At 31.4% G+C, this 25,703-nt stretch overlaps 1 protein-coding gene and 1 long non-coding RNA gene across 2 annotated transcripts; one reads left to right on the forward strand and one right to left on the reverse strand.

Annotated features, from left to right (window-relative positions):
• Positions 1-1,520: 1,520 nt before the first annotated feature.
• On the reverse strand, positions 1,521-18,850 carry LOC139904588 (uncharacterized). The gene is made up of 4 exons (XR_011778895.1): positions 18,727-18,850; positions 16,824-16,844; positions 1,685-1,808; positions 1,521-1,580 (listed from the first exon to the last, which is right to left on the reverse strand). It is a non-coding gene; the product is annotated as an uncharacterized lncRNA (long non-coding RNA).
• Positions 18,851-22,117: 3,267 nt separating this feature from the next.
• Positions 22,118-24,073, forward strand: LOC139842495 (uncharacterized). The gene is made up of 5 exons (XM_071832629.1): positions 22,118-22,442; positions 22,683-22,949; positions 23,290-23,378; positions 23,802-23,927; positions 24,035-24,073. The coding sequence occupies exons 1-5, from the start codon at positions 22,118-22,120 to the stop codon at positions 24,071-24,073; spliced, it is 846 nt and encodes a 281-aa protein (XP_071688730.1).
• The last annotated feature ends 1,630 nt before the right edge of the window (positions 24,074-25,703 follow it).

A 25,703-nucleotide genomic window follows, 5' to 3' on the forward strand; every position in this document is an offset into this window, starting at 1 on the left:
AAGAAAGTTATAACTGACAGAATTACATTGTGATTGAAAAAAAAAAACAAATCTATTTATCAGATAAATACATAAATATAATTTCATAGTTGAGGACGTGACCGCCAACAACCGCTTAATGTAGGTATGGGGAGAGCCCCTTTTTGTTAAAAAGCGAAATTTAAATGAACATGGTCAACTGCATAAGATGCAAAAGATAAATAATTTTACAGCACAAGAGATAGTGTTAGTAATTGGATTGGTCATCCTCAAAAACTTGGTAAAACTTTTGTGTGTATTCAATCGCAGAACAAAATAAAACTTTTGTTTACAACAACAACAACAAAACCCAATACCACATGAGTGATGTACGGGGGAGGTGAGACTTTTGTTTGTTTAGACTTGAAACTTTTGTGTGTATTCAATCGCAGAACAAAATAACACTTTTGTTTGTTTAGACTTAAAACTTTAGTGTGTATTCAATCGCAGAACAAAATAAAGTTAGCCAAATTATGATATTTGAATATGTTATATTAAAAGACGTTCCAAAAGTAAATGCTTAGAATGATACATTTTAAGACCCAATAATAGACATGGAGAATTACTGATTATGAAGATAGAATCATTTGCATCATGTATGCTGATAACATTGGTAGAAGAGTTAGCTTGCAAACTGGTGTTGGTCTCCACAAACGTAGAATGTATAATCATACTAAAATCCCTAAAAATCAACTTCAATACGTTTAGATAAGTAGACAACTTAAAGTGCACTATAGAGATTAACTAAAAAACAGTACACGATACTGAAGTTACTAAGAAAAAACACTTCGTTATGTTATTATTAAATCACGGATCAACACTGACATAAATACTGATACGAACGAAACAGTTAAACTAAGATACCAGTGTCTCGAGAAAATTGAAAAAACCGAAACAAACAAAGTTCACCACGATACGAACACAAAACATAAGCAACCTAAACAACAGCCACAAACATAATCCTAGGAAGTCCTAAAACACCATCAAAATGTTGATCCAAGACCGATACTTCTCATATGTCCTCCATCTTTGGTATCTTCAAAGACGCTAGACATTTGACCACCTTTGAAGACGAGGTTGAACATTCCAAGTCAATGGCTTTAGGTGGACTTTTCTTGCGTTTGGAGGTATCACTCTTGGGCGAAATTTCACTATCCTGCTGTAAGGTCAACAATCGCAGTTGGTACCTATGCAATGATCATAGCAGCTTATAAGTACGGTATTGAGGAATAGAACTGAAAGTTTCATTAAAGCATATAAAAAATGACAAGATGATGGTCAATATTTCTTATGTTACTGCATTTGCTACTTTACATTGATATTTATTTCAGTGATTTAAAAAGGCAATTATTTAATAATATGTCAAACATTAAAATTTTAACTAGTTAAATTATACATACTATGGTAAGGTCAAAGGTAGTACCTTGGAACTTCATTGAGAGGGAGTTCATTCACAGGGATTCATTATTAACATAGGCCAACCTATTAGCCAACTTTTCTGCAACAAACTCCTTATTTAGAAGGAAGACAAACTCATCAGGTACAATGGTCGGATCAGCAACCTATCATATATAAAGAGCATATTAATAACAGAACAATGTAAAAAATTGACTAATATATAAAAATATAGCTATTATGTTAACATCAGAATCATAAATATATTTACCATATCCATCTTTGCATGTAACCAAGTGCAACTATGCTTTAGGATTATGGATTTGTGGCCAGATTGTTTCCGAAGAGAACAAAAGGATGTTGCACCAGACCAGTCCTTAACATGGATTGTCATTCTAACAGTGCCGAATATAGAAATTTAATATCGAACAGTAGGTTTGATATAATAACGTAAGATATTATTGTATGATAATGTCATGACCCAGAAATTTCGGTCAAATTTAAACTCTAATAACTCCGACAAGATAAGCAAATTGATGTGTTGCATTAAAATATTTTTTCATACATTTAATTAACCATTGGACTTTACCCTACGATTCACGAACAACCTATAATTTAAAACTCGAACCCGTCATGATTTATATATGATTTTACTTTCTTAAATGAAAACTTTTTATGATATAATAATTTCTATTATTATAACCTCTTAATAAAATGATTTTGAATATAATTAGTTCTAGAAAACTAAATTTTATAATATTTATATATGAAATGATAAAAAAATTTACTATTAAACGATGCTATTTCAAATTAAAAATTTTACCTATTAAGTCGTTTTATTTTTATGATATAATTTTTGTAATTTTTTTTAAGAAACGAAGTTAAATTAAAAATGTATAATTTGTAAAGCACAACGTACAATAACGTGTAGCTTAAATAGTTAAATTTAAATTAATTCATATACTATTCATTGAATAGTAAATGAAACGAAATTAATTCATTTACTATTCACATGAAAGCGACATGATAGAAATATTAATTATAAGTTACATAATATACCCTGAAGTATTTAATAAATACGATTTTTAAAAATTTACGATTCTAAATTTATTATTATATTATTATATTTTATTTCAATATTATTATATTATTATATTTATTATATTATTATATTAAAATTTATATTATATTATATATCTTTGTCCAGTCAAAAACTAGGAAAACACATATTACGCTTATAAACTTAATAAACGAACCTTTTTACAACTAATTTTATAAAGCTTAAGACCAAAACAGATATATATATATATATATATATATATATATATATATATATATATATATATATATATATATATATATACACACACACACACACAAATATAAAAAGTGGAATTTTTATCCTTATTTTTACCCGTCAATTATTAGTAACAGAGTACGAAATACCGGTCCGTGAAAACTGTCGGTAGAATGAGACAATGGCGGCTACTTTTTAAATTCACACGTTTTCAAATTTTAATTTTTTTATTATTATATTAAATTATTGATTATTATTATATTATTATATTTTATTTCAAAATTATTATATTATTATTTTATTAATCTATATATATGAATGATCGACACCAATAATTTCACACAACTTCAGTTTCTCGTTCAATTCTTTTTCACATAGAAATAGATATTTACTCCGTATCATATTCATCATCACAATTTTATTATTATTATTATTATTATTATTATTATTATTATTATTATTATTATTATTATTATTATTATTATTATTATTATTATTATTATTATTATTATTATTTTTATTATTATTATTATTATTATTATTATTATTATTATTATTAAGATTAATATTATTATTATTAATCTTATTATTATCATTAGTAGTATTATTATTATTAGTATACACATAAAATACTACGACGGGGTTATGTTCAAGTGATTTCAAACGGGTTTTCAAATGAGTTATAGCTAAGGAGGTTATGGGTAATGTTCGTGGGTATTGTTCGTGAATCAAAGGCCAACCTTGCATTTATCATTTCCATTGCGTCTACATACTTTTCCTACAATATTGAACCACAATATTGATACGTGAGTTTTCATAGCTCCATTTTTAAATGTTTTTGCATTATATATTTTTGGGCTGAGAATACATGTGTATTTTATAACTGTTTTACGAAATAGGCACAAGTACTAAAACTAATTCTACGTGGGTTTAAACCAGAAATATCCCCTTAGCTTGGTAACTATAACTACTGGTGTATGACTGGTAGGCGCGAATCCTAAAGATAGATCTATTGGGTCTGACAAACCTCATCCTGACTATGGGATGCTTTAGTACTTCGAGGTTTATATAACACACCTGATTCGGTGTACTTTCAGAGGGTAAAACAAGAACGTTAAGGCTTGTTACCGGGTGCCTACAACTTATAGAATGCTTTTTATACACTTGCGAGTGTATGGTTATTTATGAAACTGAAATCTTGTGGTCTATTACAACTATTGAAAATCATTATTTATGATAAAACTATGAACTCACCAACATTTTTGGTTGACACTTTAAAGCATGTTTATTCTCAGGTATTAAAGAAGCTTCCGCTGTTTAACTTCTATGTGCATGGAGTCTTACATGGCATATTTTTCAAGGAAACTTTGCATTCAAACATTAATATGTATTATATTTTGACTGTTTAGTCAACTGATGTATTATTATGAACTATCATTTATTGGGATTGTCTATATGTAGAAATCACCACAAGTCGAAAACATTTATATACATGCCTTAAAAATGTATACAGATTTTAAAACTTTCTCCGTCTTTTAAAATGAATGCAATGTTTGTAAAACGTATCATATAGAGGGCAAACCTCGCAATGGGACCTGAATGATGTGCTGCGTCAATAGGGATTTTGGCGGGCCATCACAGTTGGCATCAGAGCATTGGTCTTAGCAAACCAGAATTTGCATTAGTGTGTCTAACCAGTAGTTGTTAGGATGCATTAGTGAGTCTGAACTTCGACCGTATCTGCATATTATAAATTTTACTTATCATTTCTTGTCGGAAATTACCTGCTTATCGTTCTTAAGTCTAGACGCGTTTTCCTGCATTTATTGCATAAATAGTGTATAGACGAATTCCTATCTTAGCATATCTGTTACTGTGAACTTTGCCTGACATCTTCCAAAGATTCCTCCGTAATTTATGGGATTTTGATATTATATATACATATGTAAATTATGTATTGAAGAATACCAAATCTAAGTCCTATAATCTATTTCATACTAAAAATTCTTTCCCTGATTATACAAGATGGATCCCACATCTAGTTCAAATTCCTCGGATTCCGACAGCTATTCCGATATGGAATTCGATATGAGCTCCGAAAGCAGCGTAACCGGAATGGATCAACCAATTAGCCATCATCTATTCTGGATGAATTGGGAATGGGTTCGTAATCTACTTAACCATTTGAGACAAGAAGAAGGTGATCCCTTCCATCCACCACATTCACCTCTTGGCGAAGAACCTGAAGCACTTACCGGCGAACATGCTCGAAACACCCTTTTCTCTCTCATTTCCAGAGTATCTCGTCACGATTATATACTATCCCAAATTCGGAATCTTATTCATCCGCTTGTCTGAACCGACAATCATCCCGGTGTAATAGAAGAAGTCAACGAGCTACGCGCTCGCGTGACGGCTTTGGAGAATATGGTGCAAGGATTACAAGCACCATCAACAACACCAGTACCGCTAACAACATCCACATCGGAAGCCTCAATACCACAAACACCAGCAGCATCACTGACATCAACAGTACCATCATCAACATCAACATTATCATTACCACCACCAACAACCACATCCGCATCCCACACCTCAATATCACATCTAAAATCTGTACTTCGAGCATCAACATCTGTGACGATCGCTCCAAATCCATATGGACGAACACGTCATTCATTGATTTCATTGTGAGGTATTTGACCTCTATATGATACGTTTTGTAAACATTGCATTCTTTTGAAAAGGCACACCATAAATGAATATTTATATCAAAGGTTTTCGACATTTGATGATTTCTACATATAGACAATCACCGTATATAATAGTTTACAATAGTACTTCCGTTGACAATGCAGTCAAAATAAGGTACATGATGATGAATTGGTGAATGCAACATTTTCTTGAAAAATATGCCATATAAGACTCCATGCACATAGCTTGTCTATCATATAAGCAAACAGCGGAAGACTTCTAGGGAACCTGAGAATAAACATGCTAACAAGTGTCAACACAAAGGTTGGTGAGTTCATAGTTTGTATGTTTCGCATAATCTGTATATAAAGATGGATCACAAGATTTCAGTTGTTTCATCCAGAAACGTTTATCAAAATATTCTACGAAATTGAGCACCCTGGTAACTAAACTTAACGTATATATAATTTGTACCCTTTGTATAATCATCTTAATAATACACGCAAACCAACGTGTACGCTTCTCAAATAGCATACATCCGTTAAAAGGCTAGTGCTCTAGCTCGGACGGGGATATCAAGCCCTATGGATCCATATACTACTACTCGCGCCCACCAGTTCTTATAACCGACAGTTACTAGTTACCAAAGCTAAGGGATTTTCGGTTCAAACTCAGTGTAGAATTTAGTATGTACTTGTATCCATTGTGTTTAAAATAAATGTATTCTCAGTCCAAAAATATATATTGCAAAAGCAATTAAAAAGGGATCAATGAAACTCACCTTAGCAGCACATAAAGTTGTTCATCGTAATGTGACCGAAACTCGGTATATCAAATAATCGTAGATCTCAACCTAGAGAACATATGTTGGTCAATAAATGTCTATCAAGCTAGGTCAGGTCATAGTGTATCACAATCCTAATGCTCGAAATTGACATACAAAAGTTATTCAAAGTTGTTTCAAAAAGTTAATTTTGACAATAGTTCAACAAACGAGACGTACCTTATATAAGGATTCATTTACTCGGTTGATAATATTCAAAAATCCATTTTATCAATCTCGTAAACAAGTTGTTTAAGTATTAATTGCAGATTCAAAAAGAAATTCCAATTAATGTCAATTATAATTCAGTTGACCATATCTTTTGATTCGTTCCTCGAAACTATTCGATATCTAAATGAAAAGTTATTGATTTTTCGCCAGCTTTCCGAAAACATGTATATCATATACCTTTTACCCGTAATATATGTATTTAATTTGTGATTTATTATAAACTGTTTAACGATGAAATTTAGCATACAAGCATGTATAAATATATACACTCGAGCACTAGTATGTATACACTATTAATTTATAAAATATAAAATATAAATGCTTACGTATTAATATTGAGATTCAATATTGTAGAAAAGTACCTAGACGTAACGGAGATGATAAACACTAAGTTTGATTCACAATTATACCCCCGAACATTACCCATAACCTCCTTGGCAATAACCCATAATTTCCTTAGCTTTAATTCACTCGAAAATCATTTTTGAAATCGTTTAAACATGACCTCGTCGTAGTATTTTATGTATAATACTAATAAAAATAATATTAATACTACTGATAATAATAAGATTAATATTAATATTAATCTTTAATAATAATAATAATTATAATAATTATAATTATAATAATAATATTAATAATAATAATAATATAAATAATATAAATATTACGGAGTATATATCTATATCTGTGTAAGTGTGTGTGATGTTCGAGCAAAACAATTGAATTTATAGTACCTTTTCTGAAAAAGCACCCCATGCGATCGCATGGGATTTGTGCTTCAAGGCCATGCGATCGCATGGCCCTCTGATCCAGCTCACAAACTTTTAACTTTTTGTTTGTCGACATAATTTTATATAATATATATAATATATTTAATTTTTAAATTATCCCTAAACTATACCACTCAAAGTATATCTTAAACTTTCGAGTATTTTGATCATTTACTTCTATAAATCATCTTCTCGCTATTTGTTAATATATATATATATATATATATATATATATATATATATATATATATATATATATATATATATATATATATATATATATATATAATAACAATTCGTTTTTATGACCAAGTTAATATTATATTTTATCGTATTGTTAAATATATATTTTCGATATTAATAATCACGTTTTAAAATACATATCGCAAGTTATTCATATATCTAATTCCAACAGTTGATATTCCTTATTATTGTATGTGTCCAAATTATGTTATTTAAACAAACACTTTACCATTTATTCCGAATACCGTTAAGAATGAAAGATTTCCCAAATCAACGTGGACCTTACAACAGATACCCGTAATAATATCATAATCCTTAAGGGACTCAATAATTATCTTTTAATTCAATCGTTTGGCATAATCTTTTAACTCTGTATCTAAATATATCAATCAGATAATCAAACCAATAAGTTTAATGCACAGTATCATATACTCAACACTTTGTTACGTTTTCAAGTTATGGTATATATATATATATGTATCTATTTACCTATAATTGTTCGCGAATCGTTGAGAACAATCGAAAGGTAATTGAATAGTTCAAAAATTTTGAGATTCAACTTTACAGACTTTGCTTATCGTGTCAGAAACGTTAAAGATTAAGTTTAAATTTGGTCAAAAATTTCCGGGTCATCACAGTACCTACCCGTTAAAGAAATTTCGTCCTGAAATTTGAGTGAGGTCGTCATGGCTGACAATAAAAATGTTTTCATGACAAATATGAGTTGGTAAATAGAATTTTATCACCATTGAATAATACGGATAAAACAATCCGATTACTCGAAGCGTATGAGAGAAGTTATCGTAATAGAGTGAAATGGAGAATAGAGATTCGTCTTATCTCTTGATGTAGTAACGATTGATTTCCGGAATTTAAGGAATAGAAAATCTTCATAATTTAAATAAGATTTGATTCTTCGGAATTTAAGAAAATTAGGATTTCCTTTGATTAAATGCGTAATCTGCCTCGATTGCTATGTCTGATATTTTGCTATAAATTAACCTCTTCTGTTTCATTTATTTTCACCACTCCTATAATCTTCTTTCTTATTTCATACTTACAAAAGATTTGTGAAAATGCTTCATCCAGTTCTGATTCTTGATATTTTCTTGGCTATCATATCATTCATTCTTCTTTTTCATCTGCCACCAGAGGAGGTTATTTTCTTCTACTATTACCTTGGGGTTATATTGTTTTTCATTCTCCCGTGTCTTTATATTGCTATACGCATTGATATACACGGTTTGTAATTTCTGAGTTGTTTTCGGGCTTTATATTTTCCATTATATTTCGAAGCTTCATGCTTTCGTTTTCTCTTCCCGACTTTAAGTCAAGCGAATAATGGTCCAAAATTCGTAGGTATGGATTTTGAAATGAACATAATTAATGTTCTAAGAAAGAAACGGTAATGGCACAATCTGACTTGTCAAATTACCAGAATACCTCGAAAAAGACCGAATCATCAAGAAAAATATTTTCTTGATATGTTTAGAGGTTTTATAGAATGAAAGAGTTATGTAACATGGTTCATGATGAGGGTATGATCTGTGAACCTTTATCACGTTCCATTAGAAACTCAGCATGACTTACTGTAATATAATCACGTTGATCAAGTGTCATTATATTATACTAACTCATGCTTCAATTCCCAACACTACTTCAAAAACATCCATTTTTTGAAATTTTCAGAAATTAGAAACTAAAATAGTTTCTTTTATGATGTAACACAGATAGCGTGAAGAGATAAATGATTTCAGATAAGAATAGTTATGAAAATATCTTCAGAAATATGGAGGATATTTATAATGGAAGATACGATGATATCTTAGAATTTCTAATATCAGAGGATGATGCGGAAAATCTGTCTGTGAAGGTTTAGAATAAGAAGTAAGATTCCTACTAATGGTTTCAGCAGACACTGAATCATTTGGATTCTTTGAAGGTAGATTTCGTCATTGTGATTTGTTTACAGCTTCCTTCATACTTTGCTCAACCCGTTTTCCAGTTTCAAACCTTCTCTTTTTCTGTGCTTTTTTAACACACTACTCTTTATCATCAAACTTTTGACTGTTAAAGTCGTTTATAGTTTTTACTGCTTCATCAGCATTTTTCCAAAATTCGTAGAACTAGTTTCGTAGTTTGAGGTGTTTTTCAGAAACTTCACATTCGAAGTATGCAAGTCTAGAAGATAGATGTTATATATATATATATAACTGTTGTCGTAGAAAATGCTGCGAGATTCAAAATACTGATTGCTAATTCCCGGTGGTTGGTATGGAAATTATTATTACAAGATGTGGATGAGTACATGATAGGGTTTCAATGAGTATAAGAATTTTTCGAAAGGTCAAGGATTAATAAAGTTGTTTGGTAAATTTACTTCTAATGTGGCGGAACATGAAAGGTTCCCCAGTAACAAAATGTATATATCAAGGTTACAATAAGGCTTAATCTGAAAAGTTAAAGTTGACTGGTTGGAAGTGTGATAAAACTGGATACTTTGAAAAGAAATTGCAAGATTATTTTCGGTAATAACAATGCTAAAGGATCTTTCACCGTTTTGAAGTCAAAGCATAGCTTTGAAAGATGTAGAGATCTAAGAATGATGTCACTTGTTAAATCTTGGCTTGGATGCTGCTCTGTCAATATCAGAATATGTAATTGAATTTGTATGGAAACGATTGTATATCGCTGTGAGCATAGTTAATAATTTTTGAATCAAAATTGAAGAATGTACAGTGTAACATATTAATTGCGAACTTATATATTTCCCGGGTATTACCTACCCGTTAAAGATTTCACAATTAATACTTTGTACAAAAGAATTTTTATTACCGACTTTATGAAAATATATGTATGTATATTTTCTTCAGATGTAAAACAGATTTAATGAGTTAATATCATATTAAGCTTATTTAATTTTCGGCTTGACTTAGAAATGATTAATCTCTAAAACATTAAAGATTACATAATCTTTGCGGAGTATTTCGCTAATGTAATCGATACTTCATTATTTATTCTTATTGATATTCCTCGGTGAAGGATGTTGGTGCTCGTGGAATTTTTGTGAAGCTTACAAGGCACAGATGATGTTTTCTGAAAAGTTTCGAGTATATTGAAATTGAAAATGTAAAATCAATTATGTAATTGATTAATACACTTGGTTTATTATGAAATGGAATTCATGGAGTTGAAACTGAGATTGTAGTTAACAATGGTTAAGTTGTTAAGGAAGGATGTACATCATTGCATATTAGTAATATGAACTAACCGAGTAGTACCTACCAGTTAAGATTCACACGTAATAGCTTAGTACGAAAATATTTATTTTGATTTCAAAATTCATATATATTAAATATACATAAAATTTTTTCAGGGGAAATGAGTTAATACTTCATCGATTATTGTTGCTGGTATTTCTTGGTAACTACGGTGCGTATGACGTTGATGCTCGTGGAACAGATTGTGAAGTTGAGGTTTGCGATGCGGATGTTGTTGGTGGTGGTAATGGTACTGTTGGTGTTGTTGTCGGTATTACTGTTGATGCCGGTGATGCTGCTGGTGTTTGTAACCTTTGCACCATATTCTCCAAAGCCACTACCCGAGCACGAAGCTCGTTGACTTCTTCTACTACACCGGGATGATTGGCGGTTCGGACGAGCATATGAATAAGATCCAGAATTTGAGATAATATATTATCGTGACGAGATACTCTGGAAATGAGAGAGAAAATGGTGTCTCGAACAGGTTCGCCGGAAAGTGCTTCAGGTTCTTCGCCAAGAAGGCAATGTGGTGGATGAAAGGGATCGCCTTCTTCTTGTCTCCAATAATTAAGTAGCCTACGAACCTATCCCCAATTCATCCAGAATAGATGATGGCTAATTGGTTGATCCATTCCGGTTACACTGTCTTCGGAATTCAGGTGAATATCCATATCGGAATAGCTGTCAGAGTTTGAACTAGATACGGGATCCATCTTGTATAATTAGGGAGATGATTTTTGATATGAATTAGATTATAGAATTTAGTTTGGTATTCTTCAATACATAATTTACATATGTATATATAATACCAAATTCCATAAATCACGGAGAAATTTTCGGAAGATATATCAGGAAAAGTTTACAGTAACAAATACGCTAAGATATGAATTTTTGTCTATACACTATTTATGCAATAAATGCAGGAAAACGTGTCTAGACTTAAGAATGACAAGAATGTAATTTCCGACAAGAAATGATAAGCAAAACTTTTAACATGCAGACACGGTCGAAGTCCAGACTTACTAATGCATCTTAACAACTATCAGTTAGACACATTCATGCAAGACTTGGTTCGCTAGGACCAACGCTCTGATACCAACTGTGACGATCGCTCCAAATCCATATGGACGAACACGTCATTCATTGATTTCATTGCGAGATATTTGACCTCTATATGATACGTTTTGTAAACATTGCATTCTTTTGAAAAGGCACACCATAAATGAATATTTAAATCAAAGGTTTTTGATATCTGATGATTTCTACATATAGACAATCACCGTATATAATAGTTTACAATAGTACTTCCGTTGACAATGCAGTCAAAATAAGGTACATGATGATGAATTGGTGAATGCAACGTTTTCTTGAAAAATATGCCATATAAGACTCCATGCACATAGCTTGTCTATCATATAAGCAAACAGCGGAAGACTTCTAGGGAACCTGAGAATAAACATGCTAACAAGTGTCAACACAAAGGTTGGTGAGTTCATAGTTTGTATGTTTCGCATAATCTGTATATAAAGATGGATCACAAGATTTCAGTTGTTTCATCCAGAAACGTTTATCAAAATATTTTACGAATTTGAGCACCCTGGTAACTAAACTTAACGTATATATAATTTGTACCCTTTTTATAATCATCTTAATAATACACGCAAACCAACGTATACAAGTAGATACTACTCGGTTAATTCATATTACTAATATACTATGATGTACATCTTTAGTTAACTACAATCTCTGTTTCAAACCAATGAATTCCATTTCATAATGAACCAAGTGTATTATTCAACTACATGTTTGATTTTACACTCCCATTTTTGATATACTCGAAACTTTCCAGAAAACATCATTCGTACTTTGCGGAATTCACAAGTATTTCATGAGCATCAACATCATTCACCAAGGAATATCAATAAGAATAAATAATGATGTATTAATTACATTAGTGAAATACTCCGTAAAGATTATGTAATCTCTAAAGTTTTAGGGATTATTCATTTTTAGTTCCAACCGTAAACCAAATGAGATTAATATAATATTAACTCATTAAATCCATATTACATCTGAAGAAAATATACATACATATATTTTCATAAAGACTGTAATAAAAATTCTTTTGTACAAAATATTACTTGTGAAATTTTATTTTAACGGGTAGGTAATACTCGAGAAATACTTAGGTTCGCATTAATATGTTATGCTGATGTTTCGACAATAGTTAATTATACTCTCTCCTTTCATAGCAATATACATCATTTCACAAAAATCAAGACAACCATTTTTCATGCCAATTCAATTACATATTCTGATTTTGACAAATCAAAATCCAAGTCAAGATTTAAGAATTGTCATCAATCTTAAATTCCTACATCCTTCGAAACCATACTTTGAATTCAAAAAGTTATTCATAAAACCGAGGAGAATATTATTCGTATCTTTCATAATTCGTGATGATTTCACCTCCACCATCATATACTAACGGATACAACCTGCGTTCAAACACTCCAATTCAAAATTCTTGAAAGCATATCAGATTGAAAATCAACGAATCGGACTCGTTATATATGAGAATGCGGATGAAGCAGCCAAAGCTGTTGATGGTCTTAATAGTCAAAAGTTGATAATAAAGAAAAGTATGTTAGAAAAGAAATTTGGAACTGAAAAATGGAGTGAGCAAACTATGAAGGAGGCCGTTGACAAATCACAAGGACTAAACCTGTACCTAAAGAATTTAGATAATTCAGTTTCTGATGGAAATCTCAGAAAATATGCAATCTCTTTACGTATTCTAAATCCTTGCGGAAGAATTTTCTTCATCTTCCTTTGATTTTTTTTTTAAATTCTAAGATATCATCGTATCTTCCATTATAAATATCCTCAATATTTCTGAAAAATACCTCCATAACTATTCTTGTCTGAAATTAATTATCTCTTCACGTTATCTGTATTACATCATAACGGAAACTGTTTTAGTTTCAAAATTTTTGTAACATTCGAATTTAAGTTCATTGATATTATAGAGTAGTGTTGGAATGAAAGCATGAGTTAGTGTAATATAATGACGCCCGATCAATGTGATTATATTATAGTAATTCATGCGGAAGTTCTGATGGCACATGATGAAGGTAGTACTTGATCAACATTACCCTCACCATGTACCATGTTACGCGACTCTTTTATTTTACTTAACATCTGAACATACCAAGAATGTATTTTCTTGATAGTTTTATACTTTCCGTGATTCCAATAGTTTGCTAATATAATCGTGCCATTACATTTTTCCTTCTGCTTATAACACTAGTTATGCTCATTTGAAATCCTATCTATCGTATTTTCGGAGAAATCTTTATCATTTCATTTGTATTTCTCAATAGTGAGAAATTTATTGAACTTGTGCTTATCATAAAACGGAACCCGACCCATTTAGGGTACTCGAAATACTCCATTCATCGATCTTATCATTTTCTTTGATAATGATTATACTAAAAATCGAATTCATTTAAAGAATTCAAGTTATATCATATTTCGTGATACGAAAATATCCCCGTTTTCATTATCAACTTTCCTTAGCCAAATTTCGGGACGAAATTTCTTTTAACGGGTAGGTACTGTCATGACCCGAAAATTTCGGTCAAATTTAAACTCTGATAACTCCGACAAGATAAGAAAATTGATGTGTTGCATTAAAATATTTTTTCATACATTTAATTAACCATTGGACTTTACCCTGCGATTCACGAACAACCTATAATTTAAAACTTGAACCCGTCATGATTTATATATGATTTTACTTTCTTAAATAAAAACGTTTTATGATATAATAATTTCTATTATTATAACCTCTTAATAAAATGATTTTGAATATAATTAGTTCTAGAAAACTAAATTTTATAATATTTATATATGAAATGATAAAAAAATTTACTATTAAACGATGCTATTTCAAATTAAAAATTTTACGTATTAAGTCGTTTTATTTTTATGATATAATTTTTGTAATTTTTTTTTAAGAAACGAAGTTAAATTAAAAATATACAATTTATAAAGCACAACGAACAACAACGTGTAGCTTAAATAGTTAAATTTAAATTAATTCATTTACTATTCATTGAATAGTAAATGAAATGAAATTAATTCATTTACTATTCACATGAAAGCGACATGATAGAAATATTAATTATAAGTTGCATAATATACCCCTGAAGTATTTAATAAATATGACTTTTTAAAAATTTACGATTCAAATTTGATTCTAAATTTATTATTATATTTTATTTCAATATTATTATATTATTATATTTATTATATTACTATATTAAAATTTATATTATATTATATATCTTTGTCCAGTCAAAAACTAGAAAAACACATATTACGCTTAAAAACTTTATAAACGAACTTTTTTACAACTAATTTTATAAAGCTTAAGACCAAAACATATATATATATATATATATATATATATATATATATATATATATATATACAAATATAAAAAGTGGAATTTTTATCCATATTTTTACCCGTCAATTATTAGCAACAGAGTACGAAATACCGGTCCGTGAAAACTGTTGGTAGAATGAGACAAAGGCGGCTACTTTTTAAATTCACAAGTTTTCAAATTTTAATTTTTTTACTATTATATTGAATTATTGATTATTATTATATTATTATATTTTATTACAAAATTTTTATATTATTATTTTATTAATCTATATATATGAATGATCGACACCAATAATTTCACACAACTTCAATTTCTCGTTCAATTAATTTTCACATAGAAATAGATATTTACTCCGTATCATATTCATCATCACAATTTTATTATTATTATTATTATTATTATTATTATTATTATTATTATTATTATTATTATTATTATTATTATTATTATTATTATTATTATTATTATTAAAATTAATATTATTATTATTAATCTTATTATTATCATTAGTAGTATTATTATTATTAGTATACACATAAAATACTACGACGGGGTTATGTTCAAGTGATTTCAAACGGGTTTTCAAATGGGTTATAGCTAAGGAGGTTATAGGTAATGTTCGGGGGTATTGTTCGTGAATCAAAGGCCAACCTTGCATTTATCATTTCCGTTGCGTCTACATACTTTTCCTACAATATTGAACCACAATATTGATACGTGAGTTTTCATAGCTCCCTTTTTAAATGCTTTTGCATTATATATTTTTGGGCTGAGAATACATGCGTATTTTATAACCGTTTTACGAAATAGGCACAAGTACTAAAACTAATTCTACGTGGGTTTAAACGAGAAATATCCCCTTAGCTTGGTTAACCATAACTACTGGTGTATGACTGGTAGGCGCGAATCCTAAAGATAGATCTATTGGGTCTGACAAACCCCATCCTGACTATAGGATGCTTTAGTACTTCGAGGTTTATATAACACACCTGATTCGGTGTACTTTCAGAGGGTAAAACAAGAACGTTAAGGCTTGTTACCGGGTGCCTACAACTTATAGAATGCTTTTTATACACTTGCGAGTGTATGGTTATTTATGAAACTGAAATCTTGTAGTCTATTACAACTATTGAAAATCATTATTTATGATAAAACTTTGAACTCACCAACCTTTTTGGTTGACACTTTAAAGCATGTTTATTCTCAGGTATTAAAGAAGCTTCCGCTGTTTAACTGCTATGTGCATGGAGTCTTACATGACATATTTTTCAAGAAAACTTTCCATTCAAACATTAATATGTATTATATTTTGACTGTTTAGTCAACTGATGTATTATTATGAACTATCATTTATTGGAATTGTCTATATGTAGAAATCACCACAAGTCGAAAACATTTATATACATGCTTTAAAAATGTATACAGATTTTAAAACTTTCTTATATAGAAAGCGCGTCTTTTGAAATGAATGCAATGTTTATAAAACGCATCATATAGAGGGCAAACCTCGCAATGGGACCTGAATGATGTGCTGCGACAATAGGGATTTTAGCGGGCCATCACAGATAATGTTACATATAGTGTTAAGTGTATGTAACTACGTATTTCATGCAATAATACTGTTTCATACCATTTCGTCACATCTTTGACCCTATTGTAACAGACTGAAACCCGGGCTAGTTGTAAGTTGCCTATTTTGCCCTTAGGGTTTGTGCTTAGTCTTAAGTGCTTTTATTTTAATTATTTTATTAGTATTTTATTATAATTGTGTTGTGACCAGTTTGTGACAAGGGTCCCAGAACAGGTTGGTTTATTTAATTTGGACTCCGTTAGGACTGCCTAAGGAGATACGAAAGGTTATCAGATAACTGGTAAATACCCGTGTGTTGTGGGGTATGGGTTTTAATACCCACTTAAGAGTGTAATCAGCTTCTATCTTCCCATTTTCTAGAATTATCTCAAAACAAGTACGTACCTAACTTCATTTACTCTCAAACCCTAAATTAATCCAAGCTAGAAATTGGATTGTAAGGCTTTAAGGATTGATTCTTATTATCTTTGTTATCATTAATCCATGTTTGTTTACTTGAATTCGTGTGTTAATTCTTAAAGAAATTGGATTTTTGTGTTAAATGGCTTTTTGATAGAAATTAGCTCAAATCTATTTGTTTAATGTTTAAAAATATCAATTGATGTTAGAAATAGGTTGTATATATGTTTAGTAGCTTCCATGTGCTTAAAATTTGATCAAAATCGCTCAAAAATCGAGTTTTGGGCGAAAAATGTTCGAAATCAGCAACTCTTATTCGAAACCCAGTTGCTACAGTTTTTTGCGATAGTACCGAGTTGCTACAGTGTCACTATTTGCTACAGTACCCGAGTTGCTACAGTGCCACTATTTGCTACAGTACCTTTTATGAAATTGAAACGGGCGTAACTTTCAAAACGTAACTCCGTTTTTGATGAATAAACTATCATTAGAATCGTAATAAAGAATACTTTTCAATGGTGAACTTTTAAGAAACTAGATTAAACTGTTTTTGGGCCAGAAAAGAAGTTTTAGTGTGTATGTCGTGTTTTGCACGCACCTGTATGCCATTATTGAATGGAGTCATGATGTAGACTCATAAAATTATGAATATATGGTGTTATGACCTAGTTAATCGTATGAAATGATTATATTATTTATTGGATATGTATATTAACTTTGTTTGTGTTGTTCTCAGGTTATAAGGACAAGGAGGAAGCTCAGAAATAATAACTGAGCAGTTGCTGGTAATTGGTGAGTGGGTCTATCTCCGGATAGAGTTTAAGTAGCATATCATGCTACTGTGGTTGATTCTTTTACCATGCATAGTGTAGAAATTGCCATGTTAGAATAAGATAGTATGCCTGATGTTGTATGTGATTTATGTGTACACTGTGTGAATGGCACCAATCGGGCCTAGGGAGACTGGGAACTCGAAACCGTGCCTAGGAGAGGTTAGAGTCCGTATGAGGTCAACCGTGCCTAGGGGAGGTTAGGTCCATAGGCTACTGATTGTGGAGTATAGTGTGAACGATGCACCCCTTGCATCTGGATAACTATACTGTGAATTGAGTAGCAGGGACTATCGGTAGACTCAAGTCCGATCAGCTAGGAGTCCTGTGTTCGTATAAGCCGTCGATCCTCGTATTGTCTTATTGTATGCTAGTTGGTAGTTAGCATGTGTTGTTATTAGTATATAGCTTGTGTGTGACTTAAGCTATATCTGTTAGATAGATTCCATTCACTTAGCGGTGCGCTAATCCCCCACATAATTACCCATTGCAGGTTTAGGTATCGTTAGTCGGGATGGGTGCTGATGCAGAAGACATGTTTGACAACCCTACTCTGATGTGGACTTTTGTTTAAATCATGTTTTGTAATAACGTAACACCGTTGTGTAAAGTTAAACTTAATTACTCAGATTAATGTAATGACGCGACTTATAGTGTGTTTGTTAATAAAGTCTTCCGCTGTGTTTTAAAAAAGAAAATTGCCGGTGTTTCACCTATCGCACTGATCACACTCTTTGATGCAAGCTTTCTTCCCATATGGAACACAATCCTTATGAAAACCAGCCATCTTCAGAACATATGTTCACCTACTCAGCTCTGGTAACAAATGTAGAAGCCTGTTTTTTGCAACGATGATGCATTTCAATTAGAAAAAAAATAGTCGAAATAATAGTTACAATTAATATACTCATATATAATTCATAATTCATTGAAGATATTTACCTCCATAATGTATCTGAATTCTTCAACAGTCTTGAATGGGTCGACTTTAAAGTCATCAAGTGCAGTGTATATTTCGGTTGAACTAAATACTAAGTTTTCGAGCAGCTGCATAGTTTATAACCTACGCTTTCGCGAAACTAAAACATTAACTATTTAATTCGATTCTTCCTTCTACTTTTTTTTGAAAGCTTAATATTTATTTAGATAAATTGTTAAAACAAACACATGCCTAAACGTAAATATGAACAGATCTTAAAGTTTATTCACATATTTCTACCGCTATATCGATCAACTACAAACAAAATGAAAAAATTTCACTTGAATTCACAATTTATCAGTTGACGAACTCCTCCCATGCCGGTAGATCCTACGCCCTTTATTGATGCCCTGAATTTTCTATTGAAATCGATAGAAATTCTCGAGTTGATATTTACTACTATCTCATTATGTTCATCTTTCAAACAATGTCGGTAACTTTTTGAATCGAAATCATTCTCATCAGTTTAGTAATGGCCACATGATAGTTATATTGTTCATTTTAGTATGAAATGTGCTAAAATATGAAGTCATATAAATTTCATAGAACATGTTATAAATTTCACTACAAATTACATTTCATACCATCGACGAACCTAATTTGAAGATACATCTTACTCCGCCCCATGTAAGATTCTGAGAAACTTTCAATTTATTATAAAGATCGATTAAAAGTATGAGAAACTGCCGCCGGAGTTGCTTTAAATTTCCGGTTGAATGCAAAATTTTCTGGTTGTACTGATCAATGATCATCTGCGATGTATACATGTTTGAAATACAAAAGGACCAAATTTGGAAAATCAAAACAGATATAAAAACTAACCTTGCGTATCATTGGTCCACTTCCTTTTCGATCGGTTTTGAAGAGCAGTTGTTAATTTTTAACATTCTAAATGGGTGAATTTATGTTTACGATTTTCTGCAAAGTATAATAATAGGAGCGGTTTTATGTGGTAACTGGTAAGGGCCGTAAGGGAAGTTTAGGCTCTGTTCCACAGATTTTGCCCAAAAGAAATGAAATGAAATGAAGTGAAAGGAAAGGAGAAGATTTGGGATCCTTTCAATTTGGAAGGAAAGGTTGAAAGGGAAATTAGGCTAAAATCATCCTTCCCTTTTCTTTCCCTTTCTTAAAATCAAAACTCAGGAACACAATTTTTTTTTCAATTCTTTTCAAATCCTTTCCTTTCTCTCCAAATATGATCTCTGGAACAGAGCCTTAGGGCAAATTTTAGAAGAGAGAGACATATATGACGCTATCAAGAATTTGAATGGTTCAGATTTAAACGTGCAAATACATCTAACGGGTAAAAGTCTGTCAGTTAGGGCATGGGCATAAGGGTAAATTAGGTTTGTTAACTGATGCGTAAAAAGTTAAATGATGTCATTTGCTATTTGAATGGCTGGGATTGGATTAAAGAAAATCATCTAAAGGTTCATTTTTTGACATGTGTCCTTTTTGCAAAAAATATGGCATCATATTAGTTTTCTAATTAAGGATAAGATATATATATATATATATATATATATATATATATATATATATATATATATATATAAAAGATCAAATGATCCGGTAGTTACAACTTTGTAACAGTTCTACTGAACTGCATGTACAGACACAATCTGCACAAAAAAAGTCAATCTGCAAAAAAAAAATGAAAAAAAACAGTCAATCCGCACAAAAAAAAAAGTCAATCTGCACAGAAAAAAGTCAATCTGCACAAAAAAAAAGTCAATGTGCAAAAAAAACTGAAAAAAAACAGTCAATCTGCACACAAAAAACTGCACGCAGATTGACTTAATCTGCACAAAAAAAGTCAATCTGCACATAAAAAAGTCAATCGGCAAAAAAAAACTGCAAAAAAAAGTCAATCTGCACGCAGATTGACTTAATCTGCACAAAAAAATTGCACAGAAAAAAAAGTCAATCTGCAAAAAAAAGTCAATCAGCACGCAAGTTTGAAAGGTTAGTCGATGGTTCCATTGGTTCTCTACTACCTTTGGTTATCCATGGATCCTCACCCTATATATATATATATATATATATATATATATATATATATATATATATATATATATATATATATATATATATATATATATATATATATATATATATATATATATATATATATATATATAGGGGCAGGATCAATGGGGAAGTAACCAATCAAGGGGAAGCAAAAAAAAAAAATTTCTTCGTTTTTTGGAATTTTTTTTTCAGCCATCAAGATTACACGAAAATATGACACATTTAAAAAAGACACTTCTTGATGAATGTTATTATTTTGGCGGAAAAATGATCGACAAAAATAACATTCAAGATAATATTCTTTGTGAAGAATGTTAACGTTTTTTTTTCATGTCTTGTGAAGTGAAATTTAGCCCAATTTAGAGTTTAGGGTTTAGGGTTTGGTGTTTTGGGTTTATTCCATAAACCCAAAACACCAAACCCTAAACCCTAAACCCTAAACTCTAAAACGTTCGTGTTAAAAAACTCAATCTAAATCCTAAATCTAAACCCTAAATCTAAACCCTAAACCCTAAATTTCTAAACCCTAATATCTAAACCCTAATATCTAAACCCTATAAACCCTAATATCTAAACCCTAATATCTAAACTCTAATATCTAAAACCTCAACATACGCTCGAAAAACAAGATAATTGTTATATATTACTTCTTCGAGCGTTTTCCCGCCAAAATAAAAACATTTATCATAAAGTATCTTTATTAAATGTTCATATTTTCATCCAATTTATAATGGAGAGTGAGCGAGACTATTCCCATCTATAAGAACAAGGGGGATGCTCAATGTTGCGGTAACTATAGAGGCATAAAATTACTTAGTCATACTATGAAGCTTTGGGAGAAAGTGATTGAGACTAGACTACGACGCGAAACCAATGTTTCGGATAACCAATTTGGTTTCATGCCAAAGCGCTCTTCGATAGAGGCAATCCATATTATTAGGAACCTTATGGAGAAGTATAGAGAAAAACAAAAGAACCTAGAGATGGTTCTCTTAGACTTGGAAAAGGCCTACGATTGCGTGGCACGAAACTTGATTTAGAAGACCCTTAAGGGTAGATGTATCTCGAGTAGGTATATTAATGTTATTAGGGATATGTATGAAGGGGCGAAGTCTTGTGTTCGAACGCCGGTGGGAAATACTGAAGTTTTTCCAATAGAAGTAGGCCTGCACCAGGGATCGGCCCTTAGCCCTTTTCTTTTTGCTTTGATCCTTGATGAGCTCTCTCGAGGGATACAAGAGGGCATCCCTTGGTGCTTGATCTTTTCCGATGATATTGTGCTTATTTCGGATTCTAAGGAGGAGCTTAATAGAAGACTAGAGCAATGGAGGGTGGCCTTTGAAAGTAATGGACTACACATTAGTAGACAAAAGACGGAATATCTTAGTTGCAATTTTGATAGGAATGATGATGAACAAGGTGATGGAGTGAACATCTGCATTGGAGACCAGATCTTGCATCCACAAACTTCGTTTAGATACCTAGGCTCGATGCTCCACAAATCGGGGAGGATAGATGAAGACGTGTCGCACTGTATAAAAGTAGGGTGGGTGAAGTGGAGTGCAGCGACTGGAGTCTTATGCGACAAGAAGATCCCCCTAAAGTTGAAAGGAAAATTCTTCAAGGTGGCGATTAGACCTGCCATGTTATATGGATCAGAGTGTTGGCCAATGACAAAGGCGCAAGAGAGGAAGATGGAGGTGGCAGAGATGAGGATGCTTAGGTGGACATGCGGTAAAACCATGCTGGATTTGATTCCAAATAGTGTTTTTAGAGAGAACCTGAAAGTTAGAAGCATCGTCGACAAACTAAGAGAAGAGCGGCTACGATGGTTTGGGCATGTGAGAAGGCGATCTCCTGCTGCACCTGTTAGGAGAGTCGAGACACTTACGGTTGACGGTGTACGGAGAAGGGGTAGACCTACCCGTAGGTGGGAGGATAGAATAAAGCTCGACTTGAAGGAGCTTTTATTGATCGAGGACATGACTTCTGATAGGATTACATGGAGGACTAGAATTAGAATAGAGGAGTAGGTTTTTGTTTGGTTAGGTGCTGGTGTGTTGGTGTGGTTGTGTGTTGGGGGGTTTGTGTGTTTATGTGTGGGTGTTTATGTGTCTTCTTTTACTGTGATTTTCGTGTGTTTGTTTTTGTTTGTTCGTTTCGTCATGTAGCGTGTATTTTTACGCTCTGCTTATTATCGGGCCCTCTTCTTTTTATTGGGTTTGTATGTTTGTGCTTGTTTGTGTTTGTTTGTTTACTTGTTTAGGGTTTGCGGATATGTTTGTATGTATGATTATATGTTTGCTTTATGTCTGCTACGTTTGTTTTATATACGGCCTTGTTACGTATGCTTCTGTATACATGTTTGTACGTACTGTTTCTTGTATGTTTATATGTGTGTATAAATGTATGTATGTATGTATGCTTGTATGTATGTATGTATGTATGTTTGCATGTGGGCCGTTTATTATGTATGTATGTATGTATGTATGTATGCACGCGACCATGTTTCAGGCATGCATGTTTTTGTTTGGTTACTTACGGTTTCTTGTTTGTATGTATGTTTGTATGTATGTATGTATGTATGTATGTACGTATGTATGTACGTATGTATGTATGTATGTATGTATGTATGTATATATGTATGTATGTATGTATGTATGTATGTATGTATGTATGTATGTATGTATGTATGTATGTATGTATGTATGTATGTATGTATGTATGTATGTATGTATGTATGTATGTAAGCTTGTTTGTATGTTTGATTGTTTGTAGGTCTATGTATCTAGGTTTGTATGTTTTGTTGTTCTTGGTGGTTTGTATGTGGTCATACATGTTTATTGTTCTTCTGTTGTAACTTCTCTTGAAATTTCTTGTGCTTCGCACTACTGTCTTGCGCACGTACGTTTGTTTGTTCGTTTGTTGGTCTGTGTTGCAAGGTTTGTATGTTTTGTTGTGTTTAGGGTTGCTTGTTTGCGGTCATATATGTTTTCGCTTTTTAGTTGTAGCATCTCTCGTTCTGTCCTGAGCTTCGCCCTACTGTCTAAGGTACGTCTTCTTTTCCCATTATATATATATATATATATATATATATATATATATATATATATATATATATATATATATATATATATATATATATATATATATATATATACATATACTTTTTTTTACACGGTTCTGTTAAGCGAGGCTTAGCAAGCGTCGATTTATTGGCGATTTGACTGCCGCTTAGAGCCTAAATTGAACTCCAGGCACAATGTAAAACCTATGAAAATTTAATTCTACCATTTTCATGGCGTCTCTGTTTATTTTATTTTATTTTACTTATTTATTATTTTTTTTATTACTATTATATATATATATATATATATATATATATATATATATATATATATATATATATATATATATATATATATTTATTTATTTATTATTGTTGTTTTTTCTCATTCTCTATGGCCGGAGGTCCCCTTGAAAGCAATCTCTTTACCCGTCGAATAGAGAGAGGGAGGACTTTCTCCGCCCTTGTGAGTGTTTAACTCGGGGTGGAGAAATGATTTCTCTTTATTCTAGGATAGATGAAGGATTGTCTACATCTCACCTCCCCCATACCCCACTCATATGAGATTGGGTTTTGTTGTTGTTGTTGTTGTTGTTGTTGTAATGTTCGTAAACAAAGTTTTTTCAAAAAACGAAAAAAAAAATAATAATTTTTGCTTCCCCCCGATTGGTTACTTCCCGCTTGATCCTACCAATATATATATATATATATATATATATATATATATATATATATATATATATATATATATATATATATATATATCATCTATCTTACTAAAACGGTAAGATATATCCACGTGGCGCTTCCTGGTTACTCCTCAACATTTCTAATTTTCTCATAATTTTGAATTAAAAAATTCGATTTTTATGTATAACAGACGCGTGTCCACATTCAATTTTCGTTTTAGGGTTTTAACCCTTTTCATTTTCCTTCAATTGAAACATTCAAACCGTTCCCCTCTCTCTCTCTTCAAACTATTAAACCGTAATCAGATGCAATTCAATCACAATTGAAGATTCATCCATTGCTTGAATTATGGCTTCCAATTTCATAAATAGATACGTTCTTTTTTTCTTTCATAAACTGATGATGCGATCAATTTATTTAGGGTTTCCAATTTCATAAACTCATGACGTAATCTCTTGAATATCATATGGAGATGATGAATCGGTTTAAAGGTACCAATATTACAACATAATCGTCAACGAATATTAGGGCCAATTCCGTCAGTTTCATCGGAACCGTCAATTCACCTCTTAAACCCTTCACTACACCCATCGGCTTACAATTTGTTAACACGCGGCCCAAAGTTTAGTATCTATCCAATTCTAACAAATTCATGCGTAAGTTTAATTTATGCATACCTAGGGTTATATGTTTTGTTTAATTATTAGTAATTATAATTATAGTTATTAGTTGTGACTGTTTAGTTATGTTTCTGTTCAATTTGATATATATTATGACAAGTGATGAATGCAACTAGATACCTAAATTGGGTAGTTTTTATTGAATTCGGATACAAATTTGGCGAATTCAATTCCTGGTGAACCCTAATACATGGGTTCAATTGTATTTAAATCGATTTGGTGAAGAAATACAATCAAACAGGT

This window comes from Rutidosis leptorrhynchoides, chromosome 4 (genome assembly GCF_046630445.1).
Source record: "Rutidosis leptorrhynchoides isolate AG116_Rl617_1_P2 chromosome 4, CSIRO_AGI_Rlap_v1, whole genome shotgun sequence".
In the NCBI taxonomy this organism is placed as follows: domain Eukaryota; kingdom Viridiplantae; phylum Streptophyta; class Magnoliopsida; order Asterales; family Asteraceae; genus Rutidosis; species Rutidosis leptorrhynchoides.

What these genes read in the sequence shown, in the direction of transcription:
- LOC139842495 (XM_071832629.1), top strand. Translation starts at nt 22,118, where the DNA reads ATGTATGAAGGGGCGAAGTCTTGTGTTCGAACGCCGGTGGGAAATACT. An exon ending in TAGGAATGATGATGAACAAG is followed by an intron (nt 22,443 to 22,682) that starts GTGATGGAGTGA and finishes TATATGGATCAG; the next exon opens with AGTGTTGGCCAATGACAAAG. An exon ending in GAGAAGGGGTAGACCTACCC is followed by an intron (nt 22,950 to 23,289) that starts GTAGGTGGGAGG and finishes TTACTTGTTTAG; the next exon opens with GGTTTGCGGATATGTTTGTA.